This window comes from Oncorhynchus nerka, linkage group LG4 (assembly GCF_034236695.1).
Source record: "Oncorhynchus nerka isolate Pitt River linkage group LG4, Oner_Uvic_2.0, whole genome shotgun sequence".
NCBI classification, from domain to species: Eukaryota; Metazoa; Chordata; class Actinopteri; order Salmoniformes; family Salmonidae; genus Oncorhynchus; species Oncorhynchus nerka.
Genome location: NC_088399.1, coordinates 2,067,810 through 2,088,067, shown reverse-complemented (window position 1 = coordinate 2,088,067; position 20,258 = coordinate 2,067,810). Strand labels below are relative to the sequence as shown.

The window sequence follows — 20,258 nt, the reverse complement described above, 5'->3', positions numbered from 1 at the left end:
GATCAATATACGGAGCTGCTGAAGGTATAGATCAATATACGGAGCTGCTGAAGGTATAGATCAATATACGGAGCTGCTGAAGGTAAAGATCAATATACGGAGCTGCTGAAGGTAAAGATCAATATACGGAGCTGCTGAAGGTATAGATCAATATACAGAGCTGCTGAAGGTATAGATCAAAATACGGAGCTGCTGAAGGTAAAGATCAATATACGGAGCTGCTGAAGGTAAAGATCAATATACAGAGCTGCTGAAGGTATAGATCAATATACGGAGCTGCTGAAGGTATAGATCAATATACGGAGCTGCTGAAGGTAAAGATCAATATACAGAGCTGCTGAAGGTATAGATCAATATACGGAGCTGCTGAAGGTAAAGATCATTATACGGAGCTGCTGAAGGTATAGATCAAAATACGGAGCTACTGAAGGTATAGATCAATATACGGAGCTACTGAAGGAATACAGAGCTACTGAAGGTATATGGAGCTGCTGAAGGTATAGATCATTATACGGAGCTGCTGAAGGTATAGATCAAAATACGGAGCTACTGAAGGTATAGATCAAAATACGGAGCTGCTGAAGGTATAGATCAATATACGGAGCTACTGAAGGAATACAGAGCTACTGAAGGTATAGATCAATATACGGAGCTACTGAAGGTATGGATCAAAATACGGAGCTACTGAAGGAATACGGAGTAAATGAGCTGCTGAAGGGATCAAAGAGCTGCTATCAATATACGGAGCTGCTGAAGGTATAGATCAAAATACGGAGCTACTGAAGGAATACGGAGCTACTGAAGATATACGGAGCTGCTGAAGGTATAGATCAAAATACGGAGCTGCTGAAGGTAAAGATCAATATACGGAGCTGCTGAAGGTATAGATCAATATACCGTCAATGAGGATGTAAATGAGGAAGCCTACTGATAAACCTACCGTTTATTTAGGCCTACACTGTGCATTTTCTTACGGGTTTGAAATGTCTTATAAAAATGGGAATTTAAACTCCAACTCCACCCGTTGTATTTTTACATCTCAACTACTAAGGCTGTGAAAAAATAAATGGGCCCATCCATGGAAATTACTGTCCAACTGATTTGTTCTGGTGCCGGGTCTGGGTTATCTACTCAACACAAGAGGGTAGAGTTAGGTCCCCTTGCAGCAGACAGCACTGTAGTGTAGGGTTTAGTGTGGAGTGTGTAAGTACTCACCATATCAGGGCGGACATCACTGTAGTGTAGTGTTTAGTGTGGAGTGTGTATGTACTCACCATATCAGGGCCAGAGTTAGGGCCCCTTGCAGCAGACAGGAGGACCAGAGGAGGGGTGAGGGGAGGTGTAGGGACGATGAAGCTCTGCCCACTGGGACACCTGCCCTATGGGGCTCTGCTGAGGGAGGGGCTGGGGAGGGTTTAGTCTCTGGAACACAGCCAATCACAACACAGCCAATTATAACATAACAAGTCAGATACACATATCCAATCAGAACATAGCAGGTTAAAACACAGCCAATAAGATTGCAGGACATGTCTGACCATAGTGGAATGTCAGAACAGAACATAGATACATCCATATAGCTCCATACAGTATATCTACAGCCACTATACACTTGTCAACATATCAAAAACTCAATAAAGACAGCAGGGCATGCCAAGACATCTTCTACCATAGTAGACCATGACAGAACATCTTCTACTAGAGCAGAACATGACATGACATATTCTACTAACGCAGAACATGACAGGAAATATTCTACTAACGCAGAACATGACAGGACATATTCTACTAAAGCAGAACATGACAGGACATATTCTACTAAAGCAGAACATGACAGGACATATTCTACTAGAGCAGAACATGACAGGACATATTCTACTAGAGCAGAACATGACAGGACATATTCTACTAGAGCAGAACATGCCAGGACATACTCTACTAGAGCAGAACATGACAGGACATATTCTACTAGAGCAGAACATGACAACATATTCTACCAGAGCAGAACAAGACAGGACATATTCTACTAGAGCAGAACATGACAGGACATATTCTACTAGAGCAGAACATGACAGGACATATTCTACTAGAGCAGAACATGACAGGACATATTCTACTAAAGCAGAACATGACAGGACATATTCTACTAGAGCAGAACATGACAGGACATATTCTACTTGAGCAGAACATGACAGGACATATTCTACTAGAGCAGAACATGACAGGACATATTCTACTAGAGCAGAACATGACAGGACATATTCTACTAGAGCAGACCATGACAGGACATATTCTACTAGAGCAGAACATGAAAATGACATATTCTACTAGAGCAGAACATGACAGTACATATTCTACTAGAGCAGAACATGACATGACATATTCTACTAGAGCAGAACAAGACAGGGCATATTCTACTAGAGCAGAACATGACAGGACATATTCTACTAGAGCAGAACATGACAGGACATATTCTACTAAAGCAGAACATGACAGGACATATTCTACTAGAGCAGAACATGACAGGACATATTCTACTAGAGCAGAACATGACAGGACATATTCTACTAGAGCAGAACATGACAGGACATATTCTACTAGAGCAGACCATGACAGGACATATTTTACTAGAGCAGAACATGAAAATGACATATTCTACTAGAGCAGAACATGACAGGACATATTCTACTAGAGCAGAACATGACAGGACATATTCTACTAGAGCAGAACAAGACAGGACATATTCTACTAGAGCAGAACATGACAGGACATATTCTACTAGAGCAGAACATGACAGAACAGCTTCTACCAGAGCAGAACATGACAGGACATATTCTTCTAGAGCAGAATATGACAGGACATATTCTACTAGAGCAGAACATGACAGTACATATTCTACTAGAGCAGAACATGACAGGACATATTCTACTAGAGCGGAACATGACAGGACATATTCTACTAGAGCGGAACATGACATCTTCTACTAGAGCAGTACATGACATAATATCTTCTACTAAGAGCAGAACATGACAGAACATATTCTACCAGAGCAGAAGATGTCAGGACATGTTTGACCAGAGCAGAAGATGTCAGGACATGTTTGACCAGAGCAGAAGATGACAGGACATCTTCTACCAGAGCAGAACATCTTCTACCATAGTAGACCATGACAGAACATCTTCGACCAGAGCATAACATGACAGGACATCTTCTACCAAAACAGAACATGACAGAACAGCTTCTACCAGAGCAGAACATGACAGGACATATTCTTCCAGAGCAGAAGATGTCAGGACATGTTTGACCAGAGCAGAAGATGACAGGACATCTTCTACCAGAGCAGAACATATTCTACCATAGTAGACCATGACAGAACATCTTCGACCAGAGCATAACATGACAGGACATCTTCTACCAAAACAGAACATGACAGAACAGCTTCTACCAGAGCAGAACATGACAGGACATATTCTTCTAGAGCAGAACATGACAGGACATATTCTACTAGAGCAGAACATGACAGTACATATTCTACTAGAGCAGAACATGACAACATATTCTACCAGAGCAGAACAAGACAGGACATATTCTACTAGAGCAGAACATGACAGGACATATTCTACTAGAGCAGAACATGACAGGACATATTCTACTGGAGCAGAACATAACGGTACATATTCTACTAGAGCAGAACATGACAGGACATATTCTACTAGAGCAGAACATGACAGGACATATTCTACTAGAGCAGAACATGACATGACATATTCTACTAGAGCAGACCATGACAGGACATATTCTACTAGAGCAGAACATGACAGGACATATTCTACTAGAGCAGAACATGACAGGACATCTTCTACTAGAGCAGAACATCTTCTACCATAGTAGACCATGACAGAACATCTTCGACCAGAGCATAATATAACAGAACATCTTCTACTAGAGCAGAACATGACAGGACATCTTCTACCAAAACAGAACATGACAGAACAACTTCTACGAGAGCAGAACATCTTCAACCAGAGCAGAATATGACAGAACATTTTCAGAAGATGTCAGGACATGCTTGACCAGAGCAGAACATGACAGGACATCTTCAACCGGAGCAGAACATCTTCTACCAGAACAGAACATGACATCTTCTACCAGAGCAGAACATGACAGGACATCTTCTACTAGAGCAGAACATGACAGGACATCTTCTACCAAAACAGAACATGACAGAACAACTTCTACGAGAGCAGAACATCTTCAACCAGAGCAGAATATGACAGAACATCTTCAACCACAGCAGAACATCTTCAACCAGAGCAGAACATGACAGGACATCTTCAACCGGAGCAGAACATCTTCTACCAGAACAGAACATGACATCTTCTACCAGAGCAGAACATGACAGGACATCTTCAACCAGAGCAGAACATGACAGGACATCTTCTACGAGAGCAGAACATCTTCAATCAGAGCAGAACATGACAGGACATCTTCAACCAGAGCAGAACATGACATCTTCTACCAGAGCAGAACATGACATCTTCAACCAGAGCAGAACATGACAGGACATCTTCAACCAGAGCAGAACATGACAGGACATCTTCTACCAGAGCAGAACATGACATCTTCTACCAGACCAGAACATGACATCTTCTACCAGACCAGAACATGACAGGACATCTTCTTCAACCAGAGCAGAACATGGCAGGACATCTTCTACCAGAGTAGAACTTACAGTAGCCTAGATAGCGACCTCAGCCCAACACCAAGCAACCTCTTCAGATGTTAGGATCTCTTGGCGTAAGGGCTAAGATGATGGGTTGACAGTAGCTGGACCAGGGTTTGAGTCCCAGCCAGGGCTACCCCCCAAAATGTCATACAATACCGAAAATCAAATCAAATGTTATTTGTCACATGCTTGGTAAACAACAAGTGTAAATGCTTACTTAAGGTCCTTCCCAACAATGGAGAGAGACGCACAGTGAAATGCTTCCTTAGGGCCCTTCCCAACAATGCAGACAGTAAGAAATGGAGATATCATAGAAAAATAACAATGAGTAACATAAGTCGATGTGCAGGGGTACGAGGTAATTGAGGTAGATACACTTCATGGCCAAAATCATGGGCATTAATATTGAGTTGGTCCCCCAATTGCTGCTACAACAGCTTCCACTCTTCTGGGAAGGCTGTTATAGCAGGTCAGGGCTCTGTGCAGGCCAGTCAAGTTCTTCCACATCGATCTCGAAAAACCAATTCTCTAAGGACCTCGCTTTGTGCACAGGGACATTGTCATGCTGAAAAAAATGATGTGTGCTCGATTTTATACACTTGTTAGCAATGGGTGTGGCTGAAATAGGTGAATCCGATCATTTGAAGGGGTGTCCACATGTCCATAATGACAGACTGTATTATTAATTACAGTATGACATACTATAATGGTTACAGTAGTTAATGAAAGACTACAGTGCCTTCGGAAAGTATTCAGATCCCTTGACTTTTTCTCCATTATGTTATATTACAACCTTATTATAAAATGGATTATGGAAAATGGCCTACTTCTGCTGTTCCTAGGAAACTATGCAGTATTATTTTTTTTTACGTTATTCTTACATTGATACCCCAGGTAATCTTAAGTTTTATTACAGTCGGGAGGAACTACTGAATATAAGAGCAAAGTCAACTCACCATCATTACGACCAGGAATACGACTTTCCCGAAGCGGATCCTGTGTTTTGCCCACCACCCAGGACAATGGATCGGATGACGGAGAACCAAAACAACGTCGCCGTAAAAGGGGCAGACGAAGCACTCTTCTGGTCAGGCTCCGGAGACGGGCACATCGCGCACCGCTCCCAAGCATACTACTCGCCAATGTCCAGTCTCTTGACTACAAGGTAGATGAAATCCGAGCAAGGGTAGCATTCCAGAGAGACAGAGACTGTAACGTTTTTTGCTTCACGGAAACATGGCTCACTCGAGAGACTCTATCGGAGTCGGTGCAGCACAGCTGGATTGATGGCAGCATTCGCGCGAAACTGAAAGCTCGAACCATTGCTTTTAACCAGGGCAAGACGACCGGACACATGGCCGATTACAAACAGTGTAGCTATTTCCTCCGCAAGGCAATCAAACAAGCTAAGTGTCAGTATAAAGACAAAGTAGAGTCGCAATTCAACGGCTCAGACACAAGAGGTATGTGGCAGGATCTACAGGCAATCACTGATTACAAAAAGAAAACCAGCCCTGTCGCGGATCAGGATGTCTTGCTCCCAGACCGACTAAATAACTTCTTTGCTCGCTTTGAGGACAATACAGTGCAACTGACACGGCCTGCTACCAAAACCTGCAGACTCTCCTTCACTACAGCCGAGGTGAGTAAAACATTTAAACGTGTTAACCGGCATCCCCAGCCGCGTCCTCAGGGCATGACCAGACCAGCTGGCTGGTGTGTTTACGGACATATTCAATCAATCATTATCCCAGTCTGCTGTCCCCACATGCTTCAAGAGGGCCACCATTGTTCCTGTTCCCAAGAAAGGTAAGGTAAGTAAGCTAAACGACTACCGCCCCGTAGCACTCACTTCCGTCATCATGAAGTGCTTTGAGAGACTAGTCAAGGACCATATCAGCTACACCATACCTGACACCCTAGACCCACTCCATTTTGCTTACCGCCCCAATAGGTCCACAGACGACGCGATCACAACCACACTGCACACTGTCCTAACCCATCTGGACAAGAGAATACCTATGTGAGAATGCTGTTCATCGACTACAGCTCAGCATTTAACACCATAGTACCCTCCAAACTCGTAATCAAGCTCGAGACCCTGGGTCTCGACCCCGCCCTCTGCAACTGGGTACTGGACTTCCTGACGTGCTGCCCCCAGGTGGTGAGGGTAGGTAACAAAATCTCCACCCCGCTGATCCTCAACACTGGGGCCCCATAAAGGTGCTTTCTGAGCCCTCTCCTGTACTCCCTGTTCACCCACGACTTCATGGCCATGCACGCCTCCAACTCAATCATCAAGTTTGAGGATGACACTACAGTGGTAGGCTTGATTACCAAGAACGACGAGAAGGCCTACAGGGAGGAGGTGAGGGCCCTTGGAGTGTGCTGTCAGGAAAATAACCTCACACTCAACGTCAACAAAACAAAGGAGATGATCGTGGACTTCGGAAAAGAGCAGAGGGAGCACCCCCCTATCCACATCGACGGGACAGTAGTGGAGAGGGTAGTAAGTTTTAGGTTCCTCGGCGTACACATCACGGAAAAACTGAATTGGTCTACCCACACAGACAGCGTCGTGAAGAAGGCGCAGCAGCGCCTCTTCAACCTCAGGAGGCTGAAGAAATGTAGCTTGTCACCAAAAGCACTCACAAACTTTTACAGATGCACAATCGAGAGCATCCTGTCGGGCTCTATCACCGCCTGGTACGGCACCTGCTCTAACATTGAGTGGCTGCTGCCAACATACTGACTCAACTCCAGCACATTTTTTTTATCACTAGCCACTTTGAACAATGCTACTTTTATATGTTTACATATCCTAAATTACTCATCTCATATGTATATACTGTACTCGATACCATCTACTGCATCTTGCCTATGCCGTTCTGTACCATCACTCATTCATATATCTTTATGTACATATTCTTTATTCCTTTACACTTGTGTGTATAAGGTAGTTGTTGTGGAATTGTTAGGTTAAGAATTGTTAGTTAGATTACTTGTTGGTTATCACTGCATTGTCGGAACTAGAAGCACAAGCATTTCGCTACACTCGCATTAACATCTGCTAACCATGTGTATGTGACAAATACATTTGATTTGATTTAATCGTTTTTTCCCTTATTCCCTTTTTCCCCTCAACAATCTACACACAATACAGCATAATGACAAAGCAAAAACAGGTTCATAGTATTATTTTCAAATTCATAAAAAAATGTCAAACTGAAATATGACATTTTTTAAATACATTCAGACCCACATGTATTTATACTTATACTTTATATTTATAAAGTACAGATAGATTTATATTCAGACCCTTTACTCAGTAAATTGTTTAAGCACCTTTGGCTGCGTTCTTGGGTATTTACGCGACAAGCTTGGCACACCTGTATTTGGGGAGTTCTCCCATTCTTCTCTGCAGATCCTCTCAAGCTCTGTCAGGTTGGATGGGAAGCGTTGCTTCACAGGGTTCAAGTCCGGGCTCTGGCTGGGCCACTCAACAACATTCAGAGACTTGTCCCAAAGCCACTCCTGCGTTGTCTTGGCTGTGTGCTTAGGGTCGTTGTCCTGTTGGAAGGTGAACCTTCACCCCAGTCTGAGGTCCTGAGCGCTCTGGAGCAGGTTTTCATCAAGTTTCTCTCTGTACTTTGCGCCGTTCATCTTTCCTTTGATCCTGACTAGTGTCCCAGTCCCTGCCTCTGAAAATAATTCCCACAGAATGATGCAGCCACCATCATACTTCCCTGTAGGGCCAGGTTTCCTCCCAACGTGATGCCAAAGAGTTCAATCTTGGTTTTATCAGACCAGAGAATCTTGTTTCTCTTGGTCTGAGAGTACATTAGGTGCCTTCTGGCAAACACCAAGCAGGCTGTCACATTCCTTTTACTGAAGAGTGGCTTTCGTCTGGCCACTGTACCATAAAGGCCTGATTGGTGGAGTGCTGCAGAGATGGTTGTCCTTCTGGAAGGTTCTCCTATCTCCACAGAGGAACTCTGGAGCTCTGTCAGAGTGACTATCGGGTTCTTTGTCACCTTCTTGACCAAGCCCCTTCTCCTTCGATTGTTCAGTTTGTCCGGGCGGCCAGCTTTAGGAAGACTCTTGGTGGTTCCAAACTTTGGCGGCAAAGATCTAGGGAAGGGTACCAAAACATTTCTGCAGCATTGAAAGTCCCCAAGAACACAGTGGCCTCCATCATTCTAAAATTGAATACGTTTTTGCTTAGTCATTATGAGATATTGTGTGAAGAATTATTTAATCCATTTTAGATTAAGGCTGTGATGTCACAAAATGAGGAAAAACTGAAGGGGTCGGAATACTTTCAGCACTCTCTGTTCAGGTAGAGGAAAAAGCAACAGGACACTATGCACAGGTAAAGCAACAGGTCACTCTGTACAGGTAAAGCAACAGGTCACTCTGTACAGGTAAAGCAACAGGTCACTCTGTACAGGTAAAGCAACAGGTCACTCTGTACAGGTAAGCAACAGGTCACTCTGTAAAGGTAAAGCAACAGGACACTGCACAGGTAAAGCAACAGGACACTCTGTACAGGGAGAGGTAAAGCAACAGGACACTCTGTACAGGTAAAGGTAAAGCAACAGGACACTCTGTATAGGGAGAGGCAAAGCAACAGGACACTCTGTACAGGTAAAGCAACAGGACACTCTGTACAGGTAGAGGTAAAGCAACAGGACACTCTGTACAGGTAGAGGTAAAGCAACAGGACACTCTGTACAGGTAAAGCAACAGGTCACTCTGTACAGGTAGAGGTAAAGCAACAGGATACTCTGTACAGGTAGAGGTAAAGCAACAGGACACTCTGTACAGGTAAAGCAACAGGACACTCTGTACAGGTAGAGCAACAGGACGCTCTGTACAGGTAAAGCAACAGGACACTCAGTACAGGTAAAGCAACAGGACATTCTGCACAGGTAGAGCAACAGGACACTCTGCACAGGTAGAGCAACAGGACACTCTGCACAGGTAGAGCAACAGGACACTCTGCACAGGTAGAGCAACAGGACACTCTGTACAGGTAAAGCAACAGGACACTCTGTACACGTAAAGCAACAGGACACTCTGCACAGGTAAAGCAACAGGACACTCTGTACAGGTACAGCAACAGGACACTCTGTACAGGTAAAGCAACAGGACACTCTGTACAGGTAAAGCAACAGGACACTCTGTACAGGTAGAGGTAAAGCAACAGGACACTCTGAACAGGTAAAACAACAGGACACTCTGTACAGGTAGAGCAACAAGACACTCTGTACAGGTAAAGCAACAGGACACTCTGTAAAGGTAAAGCAACGGGACACTCTTTACAGGTAGAGGTAAAGCAACAGGACACTCTGAACAGGTAAAGCAACAGGACACTCTGTACAGGTAAAGCAACAGGACACTCTTTACAGGTATAGCAACAGGACACTCTGTACAGGTAAAGCAACAGGACACTCAGTACAGGTAAAGCAACAGGACATTCTGCACAGGTAGAGCAACAGGACACTCTGCACAGGTAGAGCAACAGGACACTCTGCACAGGTAGAGCAACAGGACACTCTGCACAGGTAAAGCAACAGGACGCTCTGTACAGGTAGAGCAACAGGACACTCTGTACAGGTAAAGCAACAGGACACTCTGTACAGGTAAAGCAACAGGACACTCTGTACAGGTAGATGGAAAGCAACAGGACACTCTGTACAGGTAGAGGTAATTCAACAGGACACTCTGAACAGGTAAAGCAACAGGACACTCTGTACAGGTAGAGCAACAAGACACTCTGTACAGGTAGAGCAACAAGACACTCTTTACAGGTAGAGGTAAAGCAACAGGACACTCTGAACAGGTAAAGCAACAGGACACTCTTTACAGGTAGAGGTAAAGCAACAGGACACTCTGAACAGGTAAAGCAACAGGACACTCTGTACAGGTAAAGCAACAGGACACTCTTTACAGGTAGAGGTAAAGCAACAGGACATTGTACAGGTAGAGGTAAAGCAACAGGACACTCTGTACAGATAATGCAACAAGACACACTGTACAGGTACAGGTAAAGCAACAGGACACTGTGTACAGGTAAAGCAACAGGACACTCTGTACAGGTAAAGCAACAGGACACTCTGCACAGGTAGAGCAACAAGACACTCTGTACAGGTAAAGCAACAGGTCACTCTGTAAGTCGCTCTGGATAAGAGCGTCTGCTAAATGACTTAAATGTAAATGTAAATGTACAGGTAGAGCAACAGGACACTCTGTACAGGTAGAGGTAAAGCAACAAGACACTCTGTACAGGTACAGGTAAAGCAACAGGACACTCTGTACAGGTAAAGCAACAGGACACTCTGTACAGGTAAAGCAACAGGACACTCTGTACAGGTAGAGGTAAAGCAACAGGACACTCTGTACAGGTAGATGTAAAGCAACAGGACACTCTGTACAGGTAGAGGTAAAGCAACAGGACACTCTGTACAGATAAAGCAACAAGACACTCTGTACAGGTAGAGGTAAAGCAACAGGACACTCTGTACAGGTAGAGGTAAAGCAACAGGGCACTCTGTACAGATAAAGCAACAGGACACTCTGTACAGGTAGAGGTAAAGCAACAGGACACTCTGTACAGGTAGAGGTAAAGCAACAGGACACTCTGTACAGATAAAGCAACAGGACACTCTGAACAGGTAAAGCAACAGGACACTCTGTACAGGTAGAGCAACAGGACACTCTGTACAGGTAAAGCAACAGGACACTCTGAACAGGTAAAGCAACAGGACACTCTGTACAGGTAAAGCAACAGGACACTCTGTACAGGTAAAGCAACAAGACACTCTGTACAGGTAAAGCAACAGGACACTCTGTACAGGTAAAGCAACAAGACACTCAGTACAGGTAAAGCAACAGGACATTCTGCACAGGTAGAGCAACAGGACACTCTGTACAGGTAAAGCAACCGGACACTCTGTACAGGTAGAGCAACAGGACACTCTGTACAGGTACAGGTGAAGCAACAGGACACTCTGAACAGGTAAAGCAACAGGACACTCTGTACAGGTAGAGCAACAAGACACTCTGTACAGGTAAAGCAACAGGACACTCTGAACAGGTAAAGCAACAGGACACTCTGTACAGGTAGAGCAACAAGACACTCTGTACAGGTAGAGCAACAAGACACTCTGTACAGGTAAAGCAACAGGACACTCTGTAAAGGTAAAGCAACAGGACACTCTTTACAGGTAGAGGTAAAGCAACAGGACACTCTGAACAGGTAAAGCAACAGGACACTCTGTACAGGTAAAGCAACAGGACACTCTTTACAGGTAGAGGTAAAGCAACAGGACATTGTACAGGTAGAGGTAAAGCAACAGGACACTCTGTACAGATAATGCAACAAGACACACTGTACAGGTACAGGTAAAGCAACAGGACACTGTGTACAGGTAAAGCAACAGGACACTCTGTACAGGTAAAGCAACAGGACACTCTGCACAGGTAGAGCAACAAGACACTCTGTACAGGTAGAGCAACAGGTCACTCTGTACAGGTAGAGCAACAGGACACTCTGTACAGGTAGAGGTAAAGCAACAAGACACTCTGTACAGGTACAGGTAAAGCAACAGGACACTCTGTACAGGTAAAGCAACAGGACACTCTGTACAGGTAAAGCAACAGGACACTCTGTACAGGTAGAGGTAAAGCAACAGGACACTCTGTACAGGTAGATGTAAAGCAACAGGACACTCTGTACAGGTAGAGGTAAAGCAACAGGACACTCTGTACAGATAAAGCAACAAGACACTCTGTACAGGTAGAGGTAAAGCAACAGGACACTCTGTACAGGTAGAGGTAAAGCAACAGGGTACTCTGTACAGATAAAGCAACAGGACACTCTGTACAGGTAGAGGTAATGCAACAGGACACTCTGTACAGGTAGAGGTAAAGCAACAGGACACTCTGTACAGGTAAAGCAACAGGACACTCTGTACAGGTAAAGCAACAGGACACTCTGTACAGGTAAAGCAACAAGACACTCTGTACAGGTAAAGCAACAGGACACTCTGTACAGGTAAAGCAACAAGACACTCAGTACAGGTAAAGCAACAGGACATTCTGCACAGGTAGAGCAACAGGACACTCTGTACAGGTAAAGCAACCGGACACTCTGTACAGGTAGAGCAACAGGACACTCTGTACAGGTACAGGTAAAGCAACAGGACACTCTGTACAGGTAAAGCAACAGGACACTCTGAACAGGTAAAGCAACAGGACACTCTGTACAGGTAAAGCAACAGGACACTCTGTACAGGTAAAGCAACAAGACACTCTGTACAGGTAAAGCAACAGGACACTCTGTACAGGTAAAGCAACAAGACACTCAGTACAGGTAAAGCAACAGGACATTCTGCACAGGTAGAGCAACAGGACACTCTGTACAGGTAAAGCAACCGGACACTCTGTAAAGGTAGAGCAACAGGACACTCTGTACAGGTACAGGTAAAGCAACAGGACACTCTGTACAGGTAAAGCAACAGGACACTCTGTACAGGTAGAGGTAAAGCAACAGGACACTCTGTACAGGTAAAGCAACAAGACACTCTGTACAGGTAGAGCAACAGGACACACTGAACAGGTAAAGAAACAGGTCACTCTGTACAGGTAAAGCAACAGGTCACTCTGTACAGGTAGAGCAACAGGACACTCTGTACAGGTAGAGCAACAGGACACTCTGTACAGGTAAGCAACAGGTCACTCTGTAAATGTAAAGCAACAGGACACTCTTTACAGGTAGAGGTAAAGCAACAGGACACTGTACAGGTAAAGGTAAAGCAACAAGACACTCTGTACAGGTAGAGCAACAGGACACACTGAACAGGTAAAGAAACAGGTCACTCTGTACAGGTAAAGCAACAGGTCACTCTGTACAGGTAGAGCAACAGGACACTCTGTACAGGTAGAGCAACAGGACACTCTGTACAGGTAAGCAACAGGTCACTCTGTAAATGTAAAGCAACAGGACACTCTTTACAGGTAGAGGTAAAGCAACAGGACACTGTACAGGTAAAGGTAAAGCAACAGGACACTATGTATAGGGAGAGGTAAAGCAATAGGACACTCTGTACAGGTAAAGCAACAGGACACTCTGTACAGGGAGAGGTAAAGCAACAGGACACTCTGTACAGGTAAAGGTAAAGCAACAGGACACTGCACAGGTAAAGCAACAGGACACTCTGTACAGGGAGAGGTAAAGCAACAGGACACTCTGTACAGGTAAAGGTAAAGCAACAGGACACTCTGTATAGGGAGAGGTAAAGCAACAGGACACTCTGTACAGGGAGAGCAACAGGACACTCTGTACAGGTAAAGCAACAGGACACTCTGTACAGGTAGAGGTAAAGCAACAGGACACTCTGTACAGGTAGAGGTAAAGCAACAGGACACTCTGCACAGGTAGAGCAACAGGACACTCTGCACAGGTAGAGCAACAGGACACTCTGTACAGGTAAAGCAACAGGACACTCTGTACAGGTAAAGCAACAGGACACTCTGTACAGGTAGAGGTAAAGCAACAGGACACTCTGAACAGGTAAAGCAACAGGACACTCTGTACAGGTAGAGCAACAAGACACTCTGTACAGGTAAAGCAACAGGACACTCTGAACAGGTAAAGCAACAGGACACTCTGTACAGGTAGAGCAACAAGACACTCTGTACAGGTAGAGCAACAAGACACTCTGTACAGGTAAAGCAACAGGACACTCTGTAAAGGTAAAGCAACAGGACACTCTTTACAGGTAGAGGTAAAGCAACAGGACACTCTGAACAGGTAAAGCAACAGGACACTCTGTACAGGTAAAGCAACAGGACACTCTTTACAGGTAGAGGTAAAGCAACAGGACATTGTACAGGTAGAGGTAAAGCAACAGGACACTCTGTACAGATAATGCAACAAGACACACTGTACAGGTACAGGTAAAGCAACAGGACACTGTGTACAGGTAAAGCAACAGGACACTCTGTACAGGTAAAGCAACAGGACACTCTGCACAGGTAGAGCAACAAGACACTCTGTACAGGTAAAGCAACAGGTCACTCTGTACAGGTAGAGCAACAGAACACTCTGTACAGGTAGAGGTAAAGCAACAAGACACTCTGTACAGGTACAGGTAAAGCAACAGGACACTCTGTACAGGTAAAGCAACAGGACACTCTGTACAGGTAAAGCAACAGGACACTCTGTACAGGTAGAGGTAAAAGCAACAGGACACTCTGTACAGGTAGATGTAAAGCAACAGGACACTCTGTACAGGTAGAGGTAAAGCAACAGGACACTCTGTACAGATAAAGCAACAAGACACTCTGTACAGGTAGAGGTAAAGCAACAGGACACTCTGTACAGGTAGAGGTAAAGCAACAGGGTACTCTGTACAGATAAAGCAACAGGACACTCTGTACAGGTAGAGGTAAAGCAACAGGACACTCTGTACAGGTAGAGGTAAAGCAACAGGACACTCTGTACAGATAAAGCAACAGGACACTCTGAACAGGTAAAGCAACAGGACACTCTGTACAGGTAGAGCAACAGGACACTCTGTACAGGTAAAGCAACAGGACACTCTGAACAGGTAAAGCAACAGGACACTCTGAACAGGTAAAGCAACAGGACACTCTGTACAGGTAAAGCAACAGGACACTCTGTACAGGTAAAGCAACAAGACACTCTGTACAGGTAAAGCAACAGGACACTCTGTACAGGTAAAGCAACAAGACACTCAGTACAGGTAAAGCAACAGGACATTCTGCACAGGTAGAGCAACAGGACACTCTGTACAGGTAAAGCAACCGGACACTCTGTACAGGTAGAGCAACAGGACACTCTGTACAGGTACAGGTAAAGCAACAGGACACTCTGTACAGGTAAAGCAACAGGACACTCTGTACAGGTAGAGGTAAAGCAACAGGACACTCTGTACAGGTAAAGCAACAAGACACTCTGTACAGGTAGAGCAACAGGACACTCTGTACAGGTAAAGCAACAGGACACTCTGTACAGGTAAAGCAACAGGACACTCTGTACAGGTAGAGGTAAAGCAACAGGACACTCTGTACAGGTAGATGTAAAGCAACAGGACACTCTGTACAGGTAGAGGTAAAGCAACAGGACACTCTGTACAGATAAAGCAACAAGACACTCTGTACAGGTAGAGGTAAAGCAACAGGACACTCTGTACAGGTAGAGGTAAAGCAACAGGGTACTCTGTACAGATAAAGCAACAGGACACTCTGTACAGGTAGAGGTAAAGCAACAGGACACTCTGTACAGGTAGAGGTAAAGCAACAGGACACTCTGTACAGATAAAGCAACAGGACACTCTGAACAGGTAAAGCAACAGGACACTCTGTACAGGTAGAGCAACAGGACACTCTGTACAGGTAAAGCAACAGGACACTCTGAACAGGTAAAGCAACAGGACACTCTGTACAGGTAAAGCAACAGGACACTCTGTACAGGTAAAGCAACAAGACACTCTGTACAGGTAAAGCAACAGGACACTCTGTACAGGTAAAGCAACAAGACACTCAGTACAGGTAAAGCAACAGGACATTCTGCACAGGTAGAGCAACAGGACACTCTGTACAGGTACAGGTAAAGCAACAGGACACTCTGTACAGGTAAAGCAACAGGACACTCTGTACAGGTAGAGGTAAAGCAACAGGACACTCTGTACAGGTAAAGCAACAAGACACTCTGTACAGGTAGAGCAACAGGACACACTGAACAGGTAAAGAAACAGGTCACTCTGTACAGGTAAAGCAACAGGTCACTCTGTACAGGTAGAGCAACAGGACACTCTGTACAGGTAGAGCAACAGGACACTCTGTACAGGTAAGCAACAGGACACTCTGTACAGATAATGCAACAAGACACACTGTACAGGTACAGGTAAAGCAACAGGACACTGTGTACAGGTAAAGCAACAGGACACTCTGTACAGGTAAAGCAACAGGACACTCTGCACAGGTAGAGCAACAAGACACTATGTACATGTAAAGCAACAGGTCACTCTGTACAGGTAGAGCAACAGGACACTCTGTACAGGTAGAGGTAAAGCAACAAGACACTCTGTACAGGTACAGGTAAAGCAACAGGACACTCTGTACAGGTAAAGCAACAGGACACTCTGTACAGGTAAAGCAACAGGACACTCTGTACAGGTAGAGGTAAAGCAACAGGACACTCTGTACAGGTAGATGTAAAGCAACAGGACACTCTGTACAGGAAGAGGTAAAGCAACAGGACACTCTGTACAGATAAAGCAACAAGACACTCTGTACAGGTAGAGGTAAAGCAACAGGACACTCTGTACAGGTAGAGGTAAAGCAACAGGGTACTCTGTACAGATAAAGCAACAGGACACTCTGTACAGGTAGAGGTAAAGCAACAGGACACTCTGTACAGGTAGAGGTAAAGCAACAGGACACTCTGTACAGATAAAGCAACAGGACACTCTGAACAGGTAAAGCAACAGGACACTCTGTACAGGTAGAGCAACAGGACACTCTGTACAGGTAAAGCAACAGGACACTCTGAACAGGTAAAGCAACAGGACACTCTGTACAGGTAAAGCAACAGGACACTCTGTACAGGTAAAGCAACAAGACACTCTGTACAGGTAAAGCAACCGGACACTCTGTACAGGTAGAGCAACAGGACACTCTGTACAGGTACAGGTAAAGCAACAGGACACTCTGTACAGGTAAAGCAACAGGACACTCTGTACAGGTAGAGGTAAAGCAACAGGACACTCTGTACAGGTAAAGCAACAAGACACTCTGTACAGGTAGAGCAACAGGACACACTGAACAGGTAAAGAAACAGGTCACTCTGTACAGGTAAAGCAACAGGTCACTCTGTACAGGTAGAGCAACAGGACACTCTGTACAGGTAGAGCAACAGGACACTCTGTACAGGTAAGCAACAGGTCACTCTGTAAATGTAAAGCAACAGGACACTCTTTACAGGTAGAGGTAAAGCAACAGGACACTATGTATAGGGAGAGGTAAAGCAATAGGACACTCTGTACAGGTAAAGCAACAGGACACTCTGTACAGGGAGAGGTAAAGCAACAGGACACTCTGTACAGGTAAAGGTAAAGCAACAGGACACTGCACAGGTAAAGCAACAGGACACTCTGTACAGGGAGAGGTAAAGCAACAGGACACTCTGTACAGGTAAAGGTAAAGCAACAGGACACTCTGTATAGGGAGAGGTAAAGCAACAGGACACTCTGTACAGGGAGAGCAACAGGACACTCTGTACAGGTAAAGCAACAGGACACTCTGTACAGGTAGAGCAACAGGACACTCTGTACAGGTAAAGCAACAGGAAACTCAGTACAGGTAAAGCAACAGGACACTCTGCACAGGTAGAGCAACAGGACACTCTGCACAGGTAGAGCAACAGGACACTCTGCACAGGTAGAGCAACAGGACACTCTGCACAGGTAGAGCAACAGGACACTCTGTACAGGTAAAGCAACAGGACACTCTGTACAGGTAAAGCAACAGGACACTCTGTACAGGTAGAGGTAAAGCAACAGGACACTCTGAACAGGTAAAGCAACAGGACACTCTGTACAGGTAGAGCAACAAGACACTCTGTACAGGTAAAGCAACAGGACTCTCTGTACAGGTAAAGCAACAGGACACTCTGTACAGGTAAAGCAACAGGACACTCTGTACAGGTAAAGCAACAGGACACTCTGTACAGATAAAGCAACAAGACACACTGTACAGGTACAGGTAAAGCAACAGGACACTCTGTACAGGTAGAGCAACCGGACACTCTGTACAGGTAGAGCAACCGGACACTCTGTACAGGTAGAGCAACAGGACACTCTGTACAGGTAAAGCAACTGGACACTCTGTACAGGTAAAGCAACCGGACACTCTTAACAGGTAAAGCAACAGGACACTCTGTACAGGTAGAGCAACAGGACACTCTGTACAGGTAAAGCAACAGGACACTCTGTACAGGTAAAGCAACAGGACACTCTGTACAGGTAGAGCAACCGGACACTCTGTACAGGTAGATTAACAGGACACTCTGTACAGGTAAAGCAACCGGACACTCTGTACAGGTAGAGCAACCGGACACTCTGAACAGGTAAAGCAACAGGACATTCTGCACAGGTAGAGCAACAAGACACACTGAACAGGTAAAGAAACAGGTCACTCTGTACAGGTAAAGCAACAGGTCACTCTGTACAGGTAAAGCAACAGGTCACTCTGTACAGGTAGAGGAAAAGCAACAGGACACTCTGCACAGGTAGAGGTAAAGCAACAGGACACTCTGTACAGGTACAGGTAAAGCAACAGGACACTATGTACAGGTAAAGCAACAGGTCACTCTGTACAGGTAGAGGAAAAGCAACAGGACACTCTGCACAGGTAGAGGTAAAGCAACAGGACACTCTGTACAGGTACAGGTAAAGCAACAGGACACTCTGTACAGGTAAAGCAACCGGACACTCTGTACAGGTAGAGGTAAAGCAACAGGACACTCTACAGGTAGAGGTAAAGCAGCAGGACACTCTGTACATGTAAAGGAACAGGACACTGTACAGGTAAAAGAACAGTAGACTCTGTACAGGTAAAGCAACAGGACACTCTGTACAGGTAGAGGTAAAGCAACAGGACACTCTACAGGTAGAGGTAAAGCAACAGGACACTCTGTACAGGTAGATGTAAAGCAACAGGACATTGTACAGGTAGAGGTAAAGTAACAGGACACTCTGTACAGGTAGATGTAAAGCAACAGGACATTGTACAGGTAAAGCGACAGGACACTCTGTACAGGTAAAGCAACAGGACACTCTGTACAGGTAGAGGTAAAGCAACAGGACAGATAAAAACAGTAACAGCAGTGAATGTGCAGAAATTGCCAATGCAGACTAACTATTTAGCAGTCTTATGGCTTGGGGTTAGATGCTGTTCAGGGTCCTGTTGGTTCCAGACTTGCTGTAGGGTAGCAGAGATTTGTAAGTCGCTCTGGATAAGAGCGTCTGCTAAATGACTTAAATGTAATGTAAATGTAGAGGACAATCTATGACTTGGGTGGCTGGAGTCTTTGACAATGATTAGGGCCTTCCTCTGATACCGCCTGGTGTAGAGGTCCTGGATGGCAGGAAGCTTGGTGATGTACTGGGCCGTACTCACTACCCTCTGTAGCGCCTTGTGATTGGATGCCAAGTTGTTGTCATACCAAGCGGTGATTCCGCCAGTCAAGATGCTCTCAATGGTACAGCTGTATAACTTTTTTGAAGATCTGAGGGACCATGCATGAGGGGCCAAACCTACTTGTCCAGCCACAATACACCTGTCAAGATATAACTAAAAGGAAGGATGAACATTTACTACAGCTAGTTATCAGAAAACTGGCATAAATGTGAATATGACCAATTAAAATCCAAGAACTGTCAATTACTTAGTTGTTATAATATATATATATATCGTAGTATAGTTGTTATACATGCAGTTA

The 20,258-nt window shown here is 44.9% G+C and overlaps 1 protein-coding gene across 1 annotated transcript in view; it reads right to left on the bottom strand.

The window, feature by feature from the left end:
• Positions 1 to 1,270: 1,270 nt before the first annotated feature.
• Positions 1,271 to 20,258, bottom strand: part of LOC115121466 (ciliary neurotrophic factor receptor subunit alpha-like) — a 219,896-nt gene continuing 200,908 nt past the window's right edge. Inside the window, exon 7 of the mRNA XM_065017119.1 lies at positions 1,271 to 1,422. Coding sequence (XP_064873191.1) covers positions 1,271 to 1,422 — 152 coding nt within the window. The remainder of the gene's footprint in view (positions 1,423 to 20,258) is intronic.